The sequence below is a fragment of the Ictidomys tridecemlineatus genome, chromosome 6, assembly GCF_052094955.1.
Source record: "Ictidomys tridecemlineatus isolate mIctTri1 chromosome 6, mIctTri1.hap1, whole genome shotgun sequence".
Lineage (NCBI taxonomy): Eukaryota > Metazoa > Chordata > Mammalia > Rodentia > Sciuridae > Ictidomys > Ictidomys tridecemlineatus.
The window spans coordinates 94,217,200-94,236,210 of record NC_135482.1 but is presented as its reverse complement, the minus strand read 5'-3'; the positions used below and the strand labels follow the sequence as shown (position 1 = coordinate 94,236,210).

General features: G+C 43.8%; 2 protein-coding genes across 13 annotated transcripts in view; one reads left to right on the top strand and one right to left on the bottom strand.

Moving 5' to 3' along the window:
• Positions 1 to 5,367, top strand: part of Fam234b (family with sequence similarity 234 member B) — a 34,376-nt gene extending 29,009 nt beyond the window's left edge. For both annotated transcript variants that reach the window (XM_005331920.5, XM_021730757.3), the window contains 3 exons: positions 551 to 668; positions 2,141 to 2,361; positions 2,959 to 5,367. In XM_005331920.5, the coding sequence (XP_005331977.2) occupies positions 551 to 668; positions 2,141 to 2,361; positions 2,959 to 2,964 (345 nt within the window). In that variant the 3' untranslated portion in view covers positions 2,965 to 5,367. The remainder of the gene's footprint in view (positions 1 to 550; positions 669 to 2,140; positions 2,362 to 2,958) is intronic.
• A 726-nt stretch (positions 5,368 to 6,093) lies between these two features.
• On the bottom strand, positions 6,094 to 13,780 carry Gsg1 (germ cell associated 1). Of its 11 annotated transcripts, none has more exons than XM_078015207.1 (6): positions 13,588 to 13,780; positions 11,692 to 12,010; positions 10,077 to 10,247; positions 9,201 to 9,353; positions 8,274 to 8,424; positions 6,094 to 6,511 (listed from the first exon to the last, which is right to left on the bottom strand). In XM_078015207.1, exons 1-6 carry the CDS (start codon positions 13,603 to 13,605, stop codon positions 6,172 to 6,174), a joined length of 1,152 nt encoding a protein of 383 aa, XP_077871333.1. In that variant the 5' UTR covers positions 13,606 to 13,780; the 3' UTR covers positions 6,094 to 6,171. The 11 variants fall into 11 exon arrangements, with proteins under 11 accessions (XP_077871333.1, XP_077871337.1, XP_077871336.1 ...); XM_078015211.1 differs by lacking the exon at positions 13,588 to 13,780 and adding an exon at positions 13,267 to 13,568; XM_078015210.1 differs by lacking the exon at positions 13,588 to 13,780 and adding an exon at positions 12,939 to 13,255.
• Between the last annotated feature and the right edge of the window lie 5,231 nt (positions 13,781 to 19,011).

Below are 19,011 nucleotides of genomic sequence, written 5' to 3'. Positions count from 1 at the left end.
CTCAGAAAGATAGATTTTTGGTTAAATAGTGCTAGACTTTAGTTTTCAAGCTAAGAAATTTGGGTTTTGTCCTATAGGCAGTGAGGAAGGCACTTGGCTGTTTTATGGTCACGTTAACTGAGACAGAGCACTGTCCCCTCATACCTGGGTGTGTGGAAAAAGCCCTCTTCTATTTTGTGGGCCCCCGCCCATGCTTCTCCTGGTCAGGTGGATTTCCATAAGTAGAAGAAAGGAAGATTCTCTACAGAAGATTCTTCTTGGGTGTGCACTCTTCTCCTCCAGTCCTTTTTCTTTTTCTTATATGAGCAATTTTCTAGTTATAGATAGGGGTTTGAAGAAGTTAGTAATGAGCCAGGGTTTTGAGCTCTTTGAAGTGACCAGTCTCCTGTATGCGGGCATTTCTTTCAAACACATCCTTGTACTTGGGATTAGGATTTAGCATCTGAGAGCAATGAGAAACCACCACTTTATCCTCTGTCCCCTCACTTGAGGAACATCATGTGCGGGAATGTAGTCAGCTTTGCTCTTTCTTTCTGTGGCTTATTGTTAGGATGCCCTCATGGGAGCTGAGCCACCCAGCCTCCACCACCTGTACCTCCTGCACCCAGCCTTCCCCTCCATCTTCCTGGACCTGACCAACACCTCGGGCACAGTGACAGCCTCAGAGGGTGAGTTCCAGTGACACTGGGAGTCTGTGTAGACTGGTGGGGGGAGAATGTGTACTGGGTGTATGTGAGGATGCCCTTGCCCCACCAAGGGAAGGATATGAGCTTTTTAGGCAACAGCAGCAGGATTTTCCTTGCTGTCCTTGGGCCAGGGGTGCTGCTCGAGGGCTCCCTCTGGCTAGGAACACCAGGCCAGCAGGGCAAGAGCCCAGAGCCTCTGAATGTGCTGAAATGGAGGTGAAAACACATGGGCACTGCAGAGGGGCTCTTCAGGGATGATGGATGCAGCCCCTCGGCAAAATGTACTAAGCCTCAGCAACGTGCTAGGTGCTGGCAAGACTCACGGGACATCTTCATGGGGAAGACTAGTTGCTTGACCCTCTGGGAGTATAGGATTTGGAATTGACTGAGAGGAATATAATAGAAGTAGAATATGATTTGTCAGGGCATTGATTTAGTTGGAGTGGGTTTTTTGAATAGTGAACATGTGTATTGCATAGAAATTGGAGTCAAGAGAGAAATCAAAGAAGAAAAATTACCCAGAATCTGGCTGCTCATAACCACGGTTAACATTTGGAAATGTTCTTCTACTTTACATATCTATCATAAAATTGGGCTCATATATTGGAGACCCCTAATCCAGGAAACTGAAGCCCAAGGCATTCAGCTGCTGCCACCTGCTAGTCTGGCTGGCTGCTGTTCTCCTTTCACAATCCCACCCCTGCTGGAAGCTGCTCTTCCTGTTGATGGGTAGGGGACGGGGAGACCACATCTCCTGGCCATATCTGCTTTTTGTTTTTTGTTCATACTCTCTTGCCACTTGTAGACTTGCTCTGTAATTACAAACTCATTCCTAGAATTGGATTAGTGCTGTGGCTCTCATTTATTGGGATGCATTGGGAAGAACTGACCCAGAACCAGTAGTTCTGCCTGCCTACTGGTTGTGGGTCATGGGGGTGGAGGTGAGGTGGAGAGTCTTCCACTTGCAAAATCAATATTAGTTTAAAATTGTATACAGGGAACATTATGTAATGGCAATCAAGAATCTCAAGGCCATTTTTATTGTAAACACTATTTCAAGATGATGTAAAATCAACCCTTGCTAGGAAGTAACAGATGTGACCATGTTCTGACAATCTGGAAATTCTTGGGCTTTCTAGTCTGTGGGGTTCACTTTTTTACTGAATGCTCAGCAGTGGGCGTGTTCTCTCATTTACTGAGTTGGGGCTTCCTTGGAGATAGTGTCGGAAAAGTAAAGGCTCAAACACTGAAGAATAAGCTGCTTCGCTGGCATGCAGTCACTCACCTCTTCACACTTTCTGTTTGGCTCACTTTCTGGCATTTGCTAGGTGCTCAGGAAATTTTTCATATGAAGTAGTGAGTAAATAATGACTGAAGGTGTTGAGCCAAGCCACTTTCCTGTTACTAGAAGCTGTCTGTCCTTGTTAACTGCTCTCATTTTTGTCCTTCCTCAGTTGGAATCAACGACCTCTGGAAAGATGCCTTTTATGTCACCAGGACAACAGGGCCAATCTCTGAAGGGCATCCAGCACCCCTGGTGGTCAGCAAACTTAGTCTGCGGTGGGCATTGATGGAGGGCCAAATGGTCCAGCTGAAGGAGACCACCCCCAAAATTGGCCGTGGGGAGCTGAGAAGATTCCTTTCTAGGATAAAATTTGTTGATTCTCCCTACCAGGTGAATAGCTTCTGAGATCCTTAGTTGTTATTATTATTTTTTTGATGGGGGTACATAGAGTGCCGGGGATTGAACTCAGAGGCACTCAACCACTGAGCCACATCCCCAGCCCTATCTTGTATTTTATTTAGAGACAGGGTCTCACTGAGTTGCTTAGCACCTCACTTTTGCTGAGGCTGACTTTGAACTTGGGATCCTCCTGCCTCAACCATGAAGACATGGTTCTCAAGTTAATTGTTCTCAGCTGGAAATGGTGTCATCTCTCATAGGAGACATTTGAAAGAATGTGGTCCCAGTAACTGAAGGGAATGGATCCTACTGGTATTTTTTGGGTAGGAGCCAGTGATGTGGGCATTATGCAGGGCTGGCCAGAGTCACACACTACACAGAATTATCTTGCTGAAAATGCTCTAGTTCAAAGCTCAAGAGCTTATCATGCAGAAGGACAAAGTCTCTGGGCCTTTTTAGGAGGGAGGAGAGATTCTTATAAACTATTGGGACTAAACAAAAGGAAATGAAGGAATATTCTGACCTTCCATTTCTTTGAGAATTCTTACCATGAAAAAAAGTCACTGATGCTTCTACCTTTTCCTGCAGATCTAGTCTGATGAAATCTTCGGTTTCAGAAGAGATAAACAGAACAGGTCCCTTCTGACAGTATAAAAGCAGTTCTTTGGAAAGAAGACAACTTTGGCCTCATTTTAGTACTCGTTTGTGATCCTTGCACTTTGGAAGGCCTGTTGGAGCTTTTTGATAACAGCATGATTCGCTTGGCTGGGGTATCTTACCACCTTTCCAATCCTTGTATTAATCCCCTCTAGGAAGTCAGTGTGGAGAATTTGAAAATGTGAATCTTATAGATGTATTATTATTTTGTATGTCTAATTTATAAACTGTTGCTGGGAAATCCAGTGAAGATGATGGCTAGGAAATATTTTGTTTCACATTATGCTATTTGTATTTTTTAATGTTGTGGTGATGTCATTTTCCAGACATTCCCTAAGATTCAGGGATCCCATTTCCTGTCCTCCTGAAATACATCTGGTCTGGTCATCTTGAGACTTCCAGATGGCCCAACTCCGATTTTGAGGATCATTCATCTTTCTCTCCTTCCATTTTTACCACTTTCACCATGGCTACTTCCCTCCCAACTCTAGAGAGCAGTGATACAGATTGGTAGTGGAGGACTGTTAGCCGTGTCATGTTTTCATCTATGCCTTTCCTAGATTTGCCATCTACATCAAAGTGGCCATAAGAATAAATGTTCCTATCACAATGGGAGCAAGAAAAATATGGTTTCAATGACCCACCTCTGACGAGGTCTATATGTGGTGTTGTATGGGGGGTATCAATGGCTCTGCCATTTGTGGTTCTTGTTGCTGCAGTAACGTCAGAGGGTATATGTGTCTGCTGTCTTTAATTCAGACCTGGAAGCCAGGTCCTGGGAGGCCTGTGTCCTTGTCCTGCTGCATATTCACTCTGCTTTCTTAGAATCTTCTCTAGAACATCCTCCTCCTCTTCCCTCCCCTGGCTCTCTCTATTTTATTCAGGGATATGTTCTGGACTTCCTTTGCTACTTGAGTCCGGTGTGCAACCCCTCTGCCCTGCACTTCTCCTTCCTGTACAGCCTTTGAAGCATTGTATTTTGAGAAAATTCTTATGTAAATACTATAACTTTTGTAAATGCTTAAGTTCTTTAGAATTATCTCCAGTGCTTACTTCCCCTTTCTTCTATGTAAATTTGTTGCCTCTATTTAAAATTCCTAAACTTCTAGACCATTGTCATTGTCTGTATAGCAAAGAATTCCATGATAGCTGATGGAAAAAATGTTTTTCTTCTTAACTTTAGGATAGGTCTGCCCTGAAAATCAGGTTCTCTCCTTGCCTGGGCTTATATCTTTCTAGTTTGTATTAAGGAGCTCCAGGAAAGTATGGATTCCAGGTTTAAAGGGATACCTGTTAGTCGCCCAGGGATAGTTATTGTGACATAACTGGAGGTTGGCAGCAATAAATCCAAGCAGGCACATCATGTGACCTGTGAACTGTCTGGCCTGTAGCTTGGCCTCAATAGGTTTCTAGGTACCGCTGCCTTAAGTCCCAGAAAGCATATTCGTTTTCAATACTTTGGAAGTATGTGTGTCCAACTGACTCTTTGAAGGAATAATGAAGAGGATACCTGGGTATGGAGGTGATCCCAGATTCAAAATTTAAATCTACTTGAGTGTAAATGCCTATAAGTAATTTTTAGTAGACTGAACCCCAAAATGTGTTGTCCCTGTGGCTTGCTGAGCCACCTAGACATAACTACCATGTTGAGGCTTTCTGGGAAGCCAGCCAATATAGTAAACAATGCAAAGTTGTTTACTGGGGACTTGTTTTGGTGGGATTGTTTCAGCAGAGGACTGTGTTTGTAGAGTGTGAGTCTCAGACACAGATAAAAGAATAACGTTGCTGAATTCTCCTTGGTGTTTTTGGAGCTAACTTAACTTCTCCTTACAAGTTTGAATCTTTGCTTGCTAAATGCAATGAAAGTTCCACGTTTACTTCCTCTTGTAGCTAGTACATAAGGATATCAGTACTGACTGGAAACTGACCAATGTGGGTTGCTGGTCTCTTGTCAAATGTGTCCCTAAACTTCCTTCTTCTTGAAGACAGCCATCCACCCAGAAATCCAAGATAGGAAGTGCTCCTTTCTCTCCACAATCCCAACGTGGGGCTGCCGGGCAAAGCCCATATGACCACTATTTAGAAGTAATGATTTCTGCAATGCGAGGGTCTTCCCTGCCTCTCAGTCTCCTCTTCTCCTTCCCTTTGTAAACCCTCCCCTCTGTCCTCGACAACATCCTCACCCTCTTCCAATGTGTGGTCTGGTGATACCAACTAACCCCATGAATGTGAATTTCTATCCTTATTGCCCACATCAAAGATAAGCCTGCTGGTCTGTTGTCTAGAAAGACTATTTAAAATGTGAACTGTTACTGAACAAATAAATACCATGTACAGGAATACACTTGTGTGCCATTCTCATTCTTCTTGCTATCAAGGATGGAAAAGAGAATGGGAGAGTGGATGGATGGCATTCTTTGTGGAGGAATAGCAGAGCAAGTTTCTCAGAAGGGAGGAGCAGATGGGCATCTAGAGAGGAGCCTCTGCTCCCATCTCAGTCACTAGAGAAGCTCCCATGTGATTCTCTTCTGGAACCATACCCATCTGATTAGCCTTAGTAGGCTGTTTCTAGAAGTGGACTGCATGAGCTTTCTCACATCACACTACCCTCCTAATTGTTTTAGTAACACCTTTATTGGGATCTACTGTGTGGATGCAGGAAATTGTAATAAGCAGTGTGGAGGACACCTGCCTTTCAAATCAACATGCTCAGTAGTGCTTCCATCTTACAGTCTGACTTCTGGGAAAATTTCATTGGAAATTGAACTCCAAATTACTGTTAATTTGCTTACTTTATTTTTCTCTAATTTTCAGACTGATAAGCTGGTTTATAAGACCCTTAAAATCAGGTGCTGTATTTGACTCTCCCTTTTATCACCATTGCTTAGTCCAGAACCTGGCACATAAGCAATTGGCAAGAGAGAAAGAAATTCTGAGCCAGGACGTTCGGAGGATGGAGGACATGGGACAGAGCTATGGAGGAGAGGGGCAGTTGTAGTGTCCCTTTGGACTTTGACTTTAAGATACCCTTATTCTTAGCCTCTAAAAAAATAACGCAAGAGACAGTTTGGCTTAAGCTGATGTTTATAATGAACAAATACGTGTAAGGTAGGGCTCAGCCTGCTCTCCAAACCCACTTAACTACTAGCACTGCTCTTCTATGGATGACCCAACCACTTCTTTCAGCTCCTGGCTGGTCCCTTGTTGAAATCTCTGGTCTTGTAGTGCTGAGTAGAAGTCAGCACTTTCGGAGATGGAGTGGATGGGCTGGTTGTGGTATTGGTGGTAGCTTGTGGGAGGACCTCCGGGGTGGGTTGTACATGACTGCTGCTGAGGGAAGCACCGGTGGTGATGGAGTAGGCAACCTGGGTTTTCTTTGAAGGTCTTACTATGTCTGCATTTGAACTCCAGGACCATCCTGGTGTATGTGTTGAAAGTGGTGACAGCAGATGCCATGCAGCAGGTGAAGGAAACCCAGGCCGTGCTAGGGACAAACACACAAAAGGGACAGTAAGAATCTGACTTTCCCCAGCACCGAAAAAAAATTTATATATATATATATATATATATATATATATATATATATATATATATATATATATATAAAATCTGACTTTGTTGAAAGTCAGATTTTTCTATTGGCATACTAGGCTGGTGTCTCTTGGGAACTAAGGAGCTTGAGTATGCTGCTTTTCATCATGATTCACGTAAACAACTATAAGCAAGAGGACAATTTGGTAGTCTTGGTGGTACAGACTGTTTTGTAATTGATGAGACTGACTCATGTACTAAAATCAGACAAGAGATTTAATGGATTTATTTTCACTGAATTGATTAGTTGTCAGTGCCATGCTCTTAAACCTGATGGTGTGCCTGTGTGTGTGTGTGTGTGTGTGTGTGTAATTTTAACTCTTGTTTCCAAAGCTGCAGTTACCCTTTTATCTCTCCGAGATACCACAGATCTGCAGCTCAACTGGATATGGTAGACATGATAGACATGACCTAATGCCCTTTTCTCCCCTTCTCCTTTCTTCACTCAGGAGGAATCATCCCTCTTCCACTTTTTTAACTTAATAGTCTTAGGTCCACAAAGTTATGGAATAATGTAGGAAAATTTTACTACAAACCTGAAGGTATTTTGTGTGTGATACTAGGGGGGTCTGCTCATTATGAAACACTGTGGTCTTGGCTTAAGGTATTTTATAATGGATGCTGGAGGGATTCAAGAAGGAAAAAAGAAAAAAAACCCACCAGGGAACTACATCAAACTCATTTCTAAAAATTTGGAAAGCTAAATCTCTGAATCTCCCTGTGATTCTGGGAAGCTCAGGTAACAGGAAGTTTTGCGTGGTTAGTTGGGATTTCATGAGGCCAAGTGATGCTTAAAGCCATGCCATAGCTGGTGGGAAGTAGATTCAGGCTGGGTTGCTTCTGAGAGTTTTGCAGTCTAAACTCCACAACTGAAATGCCAGGAATGACTTGAAGAGACACAAAAGGTGAGAAATCTGGGTGGAGGAAGTGAACTAAGCCGATGATGTGGCTGGAAGAACAAGGACTCCTGAATCAAAGGGCACATATTGCACCGCAAGAAAAGTGGATAGGCTCTCATTCCAGACATGGGTAGATTTCCACAGTGCCTTCTTAGAAGTGCAAACTTGAGTCAAACTAATTTTTTTTTGAAGAGAATAACTGTGGATGAGAAGTTTTTATTTCTAACATAGTTTGGTAAAGATAAGAATGGAGAAAGGTGCAAGAAGTTACTCTTGGCTTGAGTTTAGAATGAAAGGGGAGAGAATTTGGTTGATGAGCCATTGAAAAAATGATCAAATCAAATTGATTTGATCATTTGAATTGATGGAATTCAATCCAAATTTCAAAGCCAATTATCCTTTGTTTTTCTGAGACTTTGAATCATGAACTATAAGGAAATGTACAGTATCATTTCCATAAGTCACATAAAATCATTTCACAAGGGAAACGAACATTTCAAAGGAAGAAGAGATTGCTACAAATGGTGATCAGGAAAATGGGAGGAGGTCATATCCTCACAAAATCAGCCAGAGGAATGTTCTCTGCACACCCTGGGAATCAGGTAAAGAGTAGAGGTTCTGATGAACCAGCCCCACGTTTGGCTGGCAGACTTGTGAGATGAGGCATGAAGAGAAAGCAGGAGGACATAGAAGGAGTATCTAGCTGAGGGTAGAAACTCTAGTGAAGGAGGGGCTAAAAAGATGACCAGCACTTACTAGAAGGCCCAGCCATAATTCCAAGAATGTGGTCTCCAGTCTTCTGGACCCACGTTGACAGTTGCCTGGAAGACTTGGGAATACATCATATGGGCCACCATCCCCAGAAGGCCTACAGAGGGAAGAGGAAGGCAGAGCCCTTGGAGAAGGGCTGCCTTTGCCATCCACAGGAAGATGATTTTGGAACCGCCTTCTCACTTTGAATCAGGTGTGGCCTATGTTATGGCATCCGTTACTCTTAGGCCATCACATTTCCCAGAAGACTATAAGCAGCAATGGGGGCTTCTTTTTGAATGCATAACTTGGCCACGATCACCCCAGATTTCAGGGTGAGTACTATGGAAGAAAGCCTCTGAGTCAGTACTGCACCCACGGCCACCACATCCTTTGACTTCTTCCCACCCCACTCTTTGTTCTTTATTTTATATGTAGATCTGTATATATAACAGTCTTGAAAAAGCTATGCCTATTGTCACAATCTGAGAGTACCAAACCAGAGGTTTCACATATTGAGAAAACTTTCAAGTAAAGGAACCTAAAAGCAAATCATTTTGTAAAGTACACATTGATCCAAGCCAGTTTGAGGCCAGCCTTGAGACCTCATCTCAAAATAAAAAAATAAAAGGGGGTGGGTGTAGCTAGCTCAGTGGTAAAGCCCTTGGGGGTTTAGTCCCCAGTACCGGACCAAAAAATAAATAAAAAATAGAGAGCAAAGAAAAAACCCTTAATGATCCAATATATAATTTCATGTGTTATCGTTATTTCCATTTTAAATGAAAGATGCCTATAAAGTTATCTTTCATCTCCACTCTATATTGCCTTTAGGCTCCTCCTCCCTCTGCTTAAGAACCAAGACCCAAGCCCTCCCGCTTGTGCTTCAAAGCAGATGGAGGACAGCCGCCCACTTCCACCGTGGGGGTCACTCACCTGACAAAACAGAGGCAATGGCTGCAAAGGCGCTCAGCTTAAGCCCACAGCCAGGGTTCCCCGTGAGCAGCAAGTCCATCAGGAGCAGGAGGAAGCTGATGAACTCAAGGCCAATGTACGTGATTTGGGCTCCCAGTGATAACCAGAGGATCTCTGTTAGAAACCAACAACCATCTCTGTTAGAACCTCAGCCAGACGGTTAAATAACTGAACCAACAACCATCACAGGGCACCCTCCAGAAGTTAGAAGCCCGGCAGTGTAGGAGAAGGGGAGAAGGAGGCAAAGCTGGAAACAATTACTTCATTTTGAGGTCTTTGCTCTCACCCTGCAGTTAGTTCCCGCTATGTGCAGCACCCAACATATAATCAAGTAAACTTGATGGACAGTAATAGTTTTAGGGAGGTTTGTGGGGGAGAATCACCTAATTTCCATAAATCTAGGGATGTAACTTTGCTATATCATTTTGTCTTTTTCTTTATATAAGTTTGGGATAATCAGCTTTGTTTCCTTTCTCCTTTCTTCCCTCCTCCTATTACTTCCTTTTCATTATAAATAAATAAATAAATTTTTAAAAAAGGGATGGGAGAAAATAAAGGAAAAAAAAACAAAACTTGAGCTTTTTCAATGCAGTTTCTTGGCCACAGCGAGCTGCTGGTTTCCTGTTTATGAACTTTACTTGTCCCTCTGTTGTTCCCATTTTGCATTTATGCATATGAATTGCATATGAATGAAAGTCAGCTTTAGGAATAATTTATGGCACTCAGTAGGGCTCAGAAGAAGAGAAAAAGCAGAAGATCACAGTGTAGTTTAGATCCAGAGAGGCCCCAATCAATGATAACTAAATTCAATAACTAAATTCCTTATCGAACACATACTTGCCACAAGCCCCAAGGGAAGGTGGGGGAAGAAAGCCTTCTCCTTCAACCACTCCCCTCCAAATCGGAGAGTGGGGTGACATGGGCCTTGCAACGTGGCAAATTCCAGTAGTCCTTTCTCACCTCTCTCGGCTGGTGGTGTGAGTTCAATGAAACTTCGGCACCTCTCCCCTGAAACACAAGACACAACTTCATAGGAGTGCTTCCCTGGACAGTTGGGATGAAAGCCTTTCCCACATCCCACATCCATCTGCTCAACAGGGTGCCTTGCATATAGTAGGCATTTAATGTCTCATTTTGAAAGCAGGAAAGAATGCATGGATGAATATGGATGGCACAGGCAAGAATCACCCAAGCTAACTTCTCTCTTCTCCCTTCTGATAATGAAGATGAGAGTGCTTACACAGACTAACATTCCCATTTCCTCTCAGGAAGAGTGCATGATTCTGCTGTTAACAAATGCCTTTTGAAGCTACTATACCACTGGATCAAATGTCTCTAAATTGTTTCCAGGGCTGTGGTTGAAGCAGTGCTAAGTGGCAAAATAATAAAGATAAAATGCCAACACATACATTTTTATTCCTCTTCCATTTCCTTTTCTCCTTAGCCCAGTTTGGGAGAAATAGCAGATCTCAAATTGAGTATGATTCTGAATGACCTTTGAGGCCACAAGGTGATCTTATTCTCTCTCAGCTGAGGAATATACGCTGACTAGGGCATGTTGACAGTGTGGCAAGAGACCTTGGAGCAACTGTCTAAAGCTACTCCAGAGGGTCCTTACAAGATCCAGTACCTTCTCTGAGCCTTGGTTCCCCCAGTCTTTTAAATTGTAACAGTAATCCCTTAGAATGAAATACGCTCTTGTGGGGAGAGGGGAAGGAAGAGGCTTTTGGAGATGATCTACAGTGATCCTTTCATCTCACAAATGAGAAAATCAAGGCTTACGGAAATGCAGTTACTCATATAAGATCACAGTTGGGTAGAGCTTGGGCTTTTTCTACAATATTTCTCTCTCCTTGTTTTGTTTCTATACAGCAATTCTAGCTCACTAGAATGGAAATTTTAACACGAAAGGACTAAATGAAACTCTTAAGGTTAATGCTATTTTAAATATGATATGTTAAACCAGCAAACAGAGCCAGTTATGGTGGTGCGTGCCTGTAATCCCAGCTATTTGGGAGTCTGAGGCAGGAGGACTGGATTTCAAGGCCAGCCTGGGCAACTTAGTGAGATCCCAACTCAAAATGAACAAACAATCAAAAAATGAAACACTATCAACAACAACAACAACAACAACAACAACAAAAACAAAAAGCACAAATCACACAGTAGGTCTTACTAAAGAATGGGGATGAGAATCTAGAAGGAATTTTGGACTTATTAAAAGGGGCTATGAAAAAGGGACAGCACCCAGGATGTAGAAGGTGCAGAGCAGGGGTCGGGTGGTGGGATGAGGCTCATCTGGGTTTAGGCAAGTGCAGTACTTTTCACTGCTGCCCAGTTCTAAGCTGTCCTAAATGGTTTCCTTGCCTCATAAGATTCCTTACTCCCCTGCAAATAAAATAAAATATAAAATACAAAATAAAATAAATGAAGTTGAAGGTGAGGAGGCTACCTGGTTCTTCCATGGTTTCCTCACAGGATAGCCACATGCCACTCCGGAAGGTAAGGAAGGAGAACCGGTCATCCCCAGTCTCCCAGCTGTATTGAACCACCTCCGGGGTTGATGCGTTGGGGAAGCTGCCCTCCAGGGACATTGGCATGTCAAAGCATTTGGCTGCCAGACTTTTTCCGCACAGGGGCTTAGGCACCTTCTGTGTGCCCACAAACCAGGAGCTGCTGAGCAGGGATGTTGTGGAGAGGCTGAGTGATAGCAGGCTGAGGGCTGCAGATATGAATGTCCGTTGGCCAGAGAAGCCCTTCGTGAGTTCCATCTGTAACACACAAACACAAGAGAAGGGAGGGGAGCTGGAGAGCCTGCGGTCTGAGTCTCCTCTGAGATGTGAACCTGCTTCCTTCTCCTTCAAGCCTGATAGGCAGAACCAGTCTCTGTGGCCCACGTGCCTCTGGCTGGAACCCCTGCTTGCCTACTCATTTTTAGCCTTTGAAGAGGGTGATCTAAAAAATGACCAATATTAAACTTGCAACCTTGTTGAGTAGTGGTTTGAAGCTGGATTTTAAGAAAAAATTAACAACAATTCTTGTGCTTTGTGTTATGCAGCAACGTGTGCTGTTACATCGATGCACACTGAACAGGAAGAAAGCCTGCATGCGCTTAGTTGCCGACAGATGCTCCTTAAAGTAAACCTTGAGCTTTTCAGGGGATCTTTCATATCAGAATTAATCAGACCTAGATCTTCTTAGCTGAAGAGATGTAAATAAAACCACAGTTAAATGGACAGGTCCCAAAACCTGCTTGTCTCTTCACCCCCAGCTTAACAGAGAACTTTGATCAAGAACGATAATAGCTTGCTCTTTAGAATTTCCAGGGACTAATACAGTATACACCATAGACAAAGTGTGTATTATTTATGGCAGTAAAAAAATACATAAGTCTTTTGTCATTGTTCTGGTAACTATGAATTATACTTTCTAATTATCCTTATACCCATTGCTCAAATAGGAAATGGACTTCTAGCTAAAATATTTTCATGGATCATTCTGTGTAAAGACTGAACTAAGAATTTGTAAATTCGTAACCTCAGGGTTTGTTTTCAATAGCTATTTTTAGTCATATTTGGTTTGGAAATTTGTCTACTATCACATCAGATTTTTAACTCTAGCCTCAATCCATTTTGAGTTACACATATTTGTAAATTATTCTCTAGGTTATTCAGAAATAAGAAATAGAGGTGTACCTACCTTGAGACACTAAGGTGACACCAAGTTAAGAGGCAATTTGAGAAAAGATAAAGAGCTTGAATTAGCTCAAAGAGGCTTCCCCCTTCCAGAACAAGTGCCCGTGGTTAGATGCAAGGAACCCCCTTCAAGAAGCAGCATACACCACAGACAAAGCGCACATTATTTATGAACATGTATATAAAAACCAAAATACAAAATGAGATAAAACAGCTTTTGGAAAGCAATCTGATAAGGTGATTTTTGATGCTTGATAACCGAGTGATCATCTCACTTGATGCTTCTCAAGAATTCTCTTCAATATTATGCTGCCACACTCTTTGTCACATACCTTCTCTCTCTAGGATCCAGATACCTCTTGAAAGAGCAAATCTCATTTTACAGTGGGTTCCTTAAAGTTATCCTGGAGAAATTCTGCCATAAGAAAAGCTGTATCTTTTCCATATGCTGACAACAGAACCCAGGCCAAGGAATAGAGTGGCTTCTCTTAACACTCAGGCTTAGATCACTAGGATATGTCAGCAATTCCTCTATCAACATATATTAACAGAAAAACAGCATTAATACAGGCTAGAAAGGACAACAAATGGATGAGACGATCACACCTTTTAAAAGAACAAATGCGGTACAGCTGTAGAATAAAGATGGTTACCTTGGCCATGGTCAGCATCTTGCAGCCGGTCTGGATGGATGGAAGGATGCCATCTGAGTTGCAATGCCTTTTGGTTTAGTGTTCCAAGAATGAAAATGCCTTCCCACCCCTCCCTTCCTATCCCATAGGTTTTCAAGTGCTTCTTGATTAAATGCTGACTTACAGTGAACATGGGCATTTAATAATTGACAATGTAGTCACAGCCCAGCTGTTCTGGGCGATTATGCCAGATAGCTTGCCAGTGGGGACCTGGGATTAAGCACAAAGAGGAAAAGATCTGTGTTTGCAGAGGGAACTTATTTATTTATTTTAAGTAAATGATTTAGTTTCTATCTACTTGCTATTCCCCTAGATAACTGGTGTGAATGGGCTGGGCTTGATTTTATGAAATCCACAGAAAATATTATAGGGCCACCGTTACTACCCAGGTTCCTATTTCCTTGAGTGGAGCTTTCTATTCCTTTGAAGGAGCTCTATTATCTGCAATGTCTTTGGGGAGATATGGACATGGAATAGTTTCCTCTTCCATGGGTGGTCTCTTTTAGGTAAGGTAGTGTCATTAGTAAGCATTAAGTACCTGTGTCCATATGGAACCCTCAGAGAAAGGAAGAGTGTGTTAGGTCACAATGGCAGTAAGGATGAGATTCCATAGTTCTTTTGGGGGAAGGTCCAGTAATTTAGAAAGATCTTAATATATTTGGGGAACTAATATAAAATGACAATTGTTCAGCTCATTTTGGGCATCAATTTAACAAAGCTCTTTATAGAATGTCCTTCCTTCCCTATCTCTTCTGGACTAGCCACTAAGTTACATTTTTCCCATTCTATATTTGTCTTCATAGGGAATCAAAGACAAATTAACTTTAAGTTAACCTTAAGCATTGGAATTTTTCCATGTTCTAGGCAAATGAGTCTCTTTGGATCCTGTTTTCATCACCCAATATATTCTCTCTCCTCTTCCCAGATTGATGGTAACAAGCAAATTTTATACAAAGGTGCTTATGTCCAGCCATATTTTATGTTATCACCCAAACAGTCCTTTACTTCTTGTGACAGAACTTGCTTGCCTCTGGGACAAGGGAATTTGTGGTCACATTTGCAGCTGCTTCTTTCCTGAAGACATGGCTTCCTCACAACGCTGGGTGGCGCTATCCCCTCACATTTTTTTCCTCTTCTGTCCAGAGCTTTCTCCACCAGTCAGGAAAAACGTGGGTGGAGGTTGACTGTTCCTCCCTATAGGACTGCATTCTTCATTTGGCCTCCTCCCCGTACACGAATCTACAGAATGCCATGTGTCAGCCTGATGGAATTCAGGGCTCCGGGTGAACTTTGGGGGGCATCCAGTCATACCCTGGAGGACCTCTTTTTTATGATTATTTCCTAAGGCACATTTTATTGTGGTCAGTTCTAATTTTCAGTGACTCAATGGATCCTCAAATACTTTCCATGGGAAATACAACTCCACGGTATCAGAAAATACAACTAGCCAATATTTCCTGATGAGTTTTGTGCACATTTTTCTCTACTTAATTGTATCCTCATTTTCTCCACCCCAGAACAGTGAACAATTCTTTTCCTCTTTCTGTGCTTACACCCTTTCAAATACTTGCAGACACTTCTCATATCCAGCTTGAGTCACTGTTTGGCACAGCCTTATGTCTTCAGTTTTTATTGCTTTTGCTCATAAACCGCACCCCCTATGCCTTAATAGCCTGAAGTTTGTCTTCTCCAGGGAAAAGGGGATGGGAGTGTCAGAGTCTTAAGTGTGTTACTTGAGGAGGCCCAGCGCGGATTCAGACTGAAGCTAATGAAACTTCAGCTCTGTGGTCCTCTGCTTACTTGGGCTGCTTCCAAGACTTTGTTACCTAATTCAAACTTGTAATTTTGTATTATTTTTCTTAAAGAGGGCCTCCAAAATGATATTTTAGGTTTCCACAAAGCAAGCCTGGATCCACCCCTTCTGAGGCTATGCCTTTTGGGTGGATGCTTGGATGCACTGGCTCTTGGATGTGACCAGTCTTGGCCTCCCTCTCCCTAAGAGCTGTGGGCCATAGCATCTAATTTCCTCTTTTTAACAAAATGCGAAGTTTCTCTGCCTGGACAGACAATTCTGAGCCCAGCATACTCTTCACTTCCTTTCATTGTAATTTGGGCATGTTGATATTTTTTTTCTTCCATTTCCTTTCTTAGAACAGAAAAAGTAATTGCTAGTCAATGTAACAAATATAATTAGGCCAGGCTCAGAAGCTCATGACTCAGCACAAAGATTCTACATTTGAAAACAGTATTTAACTTTAGTGTGTTGGACTGTTACTACTTCAGGATGACTGCCACAGAGACATGTACGCATCTCACCATTTATGACATCACAAAACCAAGGTCTGGCTAATTTGCATGTGTTAAGATTCTTGTTGTTCTCTCTACTGCATAAAACCACATTAATTAGATATAAAGAGAAGCCATGGTCTTGGCACACCTAAGTTGTAGGCAGAAATTCATTGTTTTGTGAATGTGCTGTAGATTACAGGTGGATGAAATGAGGGGTAAAATGCTGGGCCAGAGCAGGTTGTATACTACACTCCTTCTCTAATGCCCAAGCTGGGGCTAAGAGATCCAGTCTTATCCTTAATCCAATTATCCTTACTGGTATCATCTTGTTTGCCTTTCCTGATAGTGGTTTCTCTGTCCCTTTCCCAGGATTCATATTTCTGACCCCATGGACTCTTTTTTGTTATTCAATAGACAAAAGTGGAATTTTGGAGTGGAATTTAAGTGATTCTGCTGTTACTGGCTCTGATGGACATGGCCTTGTTCTCGGCTCCTGTATGTTCTGATGCACAGGGCTCTCCTGTAATTTATCACATGGTTTTGTCTGTTACCCTCATTTGACTTTAAAATTGCTTGATACAGTAGCAGTCATGTTTTATTCATTGTTGTTCCGCAGAGCTTAGCACTGTTTTAACACTCTGGAATAAATGAATGAGGTTTATAATGCCAAGGTATTATAAATAATTAGGAAGCCTATGGGTGAATGAAGAAGCATGTCCAGATATCCTTCTGTTGCTAAAGCAGACAGGATTCAGCTGATTCACGTGCAAAAGAGTTAAGGGGAAGTTAAAAAAGGTCTATAGGTCCACAGACACACCCTAAGCCTTTCTACACAGATGTACCAAGAGTTTCATCAAACTGATTCTCTGCCAATACATTTCCTCCCACCTGTGGGAACATTCCTCTTTTCTATGAGCAGAGCTCAGAAAACAGCAATGATCTCATGAACTAGTATTATCTTTAGTTCACAGAGATCAGAGTGTTCAAAAGTCGGTGATCAAAAAAAAAAAAAAAAAACAAACAAAAAAAAAACCGTTTCCAAACTGGGTGATTCCCTACTGATTAGACCCCTCTGGATGAGACATCTAGAACGTTCTGAGATTTTGCTGCTTTAATTACAATTTTTACTTCAGTGTGGGACATTTGACTTTTTTTCCAATATTTATTTTTTTGTAGTTGGACACAATGCCTTTATTTTATTTTTATGTGGTGCTGAGGATTGAACCCAGGGTCTCGCACGCGCTAGGTGAGCGCTCTACCGCTGAGCCACAACCCCAGCCCTACATTTGACTAATTTACTGATGATATTAAGGTCTTCATATGGGATACTTTCCAGAAGGGAAGGGAAGAAGGGCCACCAAAATGCCCTTGCTGAGGACTCTCCAAATGTTCAGGACAGGATTCAGCTCTGGCTTCTCAACTTCAGACTAATGATTCTCCACGGTGCCCTAGTGTAAAGGCCCACCAGAACTCCAAGTGTTCCAACAACAAATGTCTCCCTAGCCTTCCGAACGGGGTGCCCAGGGCTGGGAACACCTCCACTCCCGTTCAGCGGGGAGGACCAAAGGAAGGCTTTGCAGGCCCTCTCTTTGGCCTTTCCCTTTCCGCTTTTTAATGGAATTGTTTGAGGGCTTTTGCTAATGCAGTCATTTCCAGGAGAGGAAGCCGCCTTTCTTCCATACCCTAGCAGCTGGAGTGAATCAGAGGGGGCAGCCACATCTGCACATCCTGTGGGGCAATCGCTCACGCGCGGGTGACGGCGCCAGCAGGGCCGTCTGGGGACTCTTGGGGACCGCGGGGTGGGGATAAGCCAGAGGGGTGCTCAGGGCGCGGCTGCCCACAGGCCGAGCTGGGCGGCCCCGTTTCCATTTCCGCGTGCGCCCCCCTCGTCCCGCCTTTTCCTGTTCTCTCCCCGCTCCCTCCCCCGTCAGTCTGTCGCGGTCCCGAGCTCAGCCCGCGTCCCAACCCGTTCCCTCCGCCCCGCCCGAGCCCGAGCGCCGCTCCGAGCGTTTACGACGGCGCCCCGGTTGCCTAGCAGCGGGCGCGCGTTGCCAGGCGACGTGTTTTGAATTGTTCGTCCCGGCCCCGCCCCAGCGGCTTCCGACCGTTTCGGCTTCAGGGCTGGGGGGAGGGGCGGGGAGCGGGGCCTCCTCAGGCCTGGGGCCGGGAAGGGCGGCGGGGCGGCCTAGTGGCTGCCTGGCTCGGGCTCCTGGAGCGAGGGAAGAGCCTGGCTCGTGACATAAAGTCCTCGCACCTGTGGGCCACTAGTGAGGAGCGCTCCTCACCGTGGGGCATTTCCCGGCCCCCGACCTTCCTCGCCCCTAACAATGCAGGTCCCCGCCCGGTTGGCCTCCTTAGGTAGATCCTAGCGGGGAGATTGGGGACCCCCCAGCCCCTGAGCGGATCCGAGTTCTAGTCCCTACTCCCCGCCCCAGGGCTGTACTGGGGATTTTGGCCCACCCCTAGCCCCCAGGCCTCCTCCGCAGTTCTACCCTGGAGAGGGAGAGGTGGAGGGAAACGGAGCCCTGGGAAGTTAGCTGGCACCTAGGCTCTTCACGAGCCTCTTCAAGAGCCTCTTCAATCCTCCCACCCAGTCGCCAAGAGAGGTGGCACCTCCCTACTACAAGCTCCTACAAGCGAGGGCTCAGATTCAGGGCGTTTGACTTGCTCAAGGCCCCAAAGCTTATAAATGGTGGAGTCAGTATTCAGAACCTCTTAACACCGTGTTCTTGACTCATCACCCGCTTAGTCACCTTTAACAAAATTCACAGATTGCCGGGCCAGATTGTGGGAACTCCTACAGAATGAGGCTGCAGGTTAAGTGTACTATACTTTATACTTCTGAGGTGTATGTTAGCAAACAGACTCTCCCTTACTCCCTCCGTCTCTCCTAGAAAACTGATGCTGAAAAACCATAAAGTCAAGCCCTTACTGGCTTTCATATTCACATCTACTTGAGGGTGCTCCTATTTATGGTCTATTTACTTTGGGCTGCTTTTGAATTGGGGAAGCTGTCCAAAGCCTGCTCTCTGATGGCATTTCAGAACTACTGTGTCTCTTCCTGGCCATCCCAGAGACCCAGAAGCGACTCTTACT

What these genes read in the sequence shown, in the direction of transcription:
- Gsg1 (XM_078015205.1), bottom strand. Translation starts at nt 12,347, where the DNA reads ATGCAGGCTTTCTTCCTGTTCAGTGTGCATCGATGTAACAGCACACGT. An exon ending in TCAAACCACTACTCAACAAG is followed by an intron (nt 12,011 to 12,224) that starts GTTGCAAGTTTA and finishes TGTGTGTTACAG; the next exon opens with ATGGAACTCACGAAGGGCTT. An exon ending in AATTATGGCTGGGCCTTCTA is followed by an intron (nt 6,512 to 8,273) that starts GTAAGTGCTGGT and finishes GTTTGTCCCTAG; the next exon opens with CACGGCCTGGGTTTCCTTCA.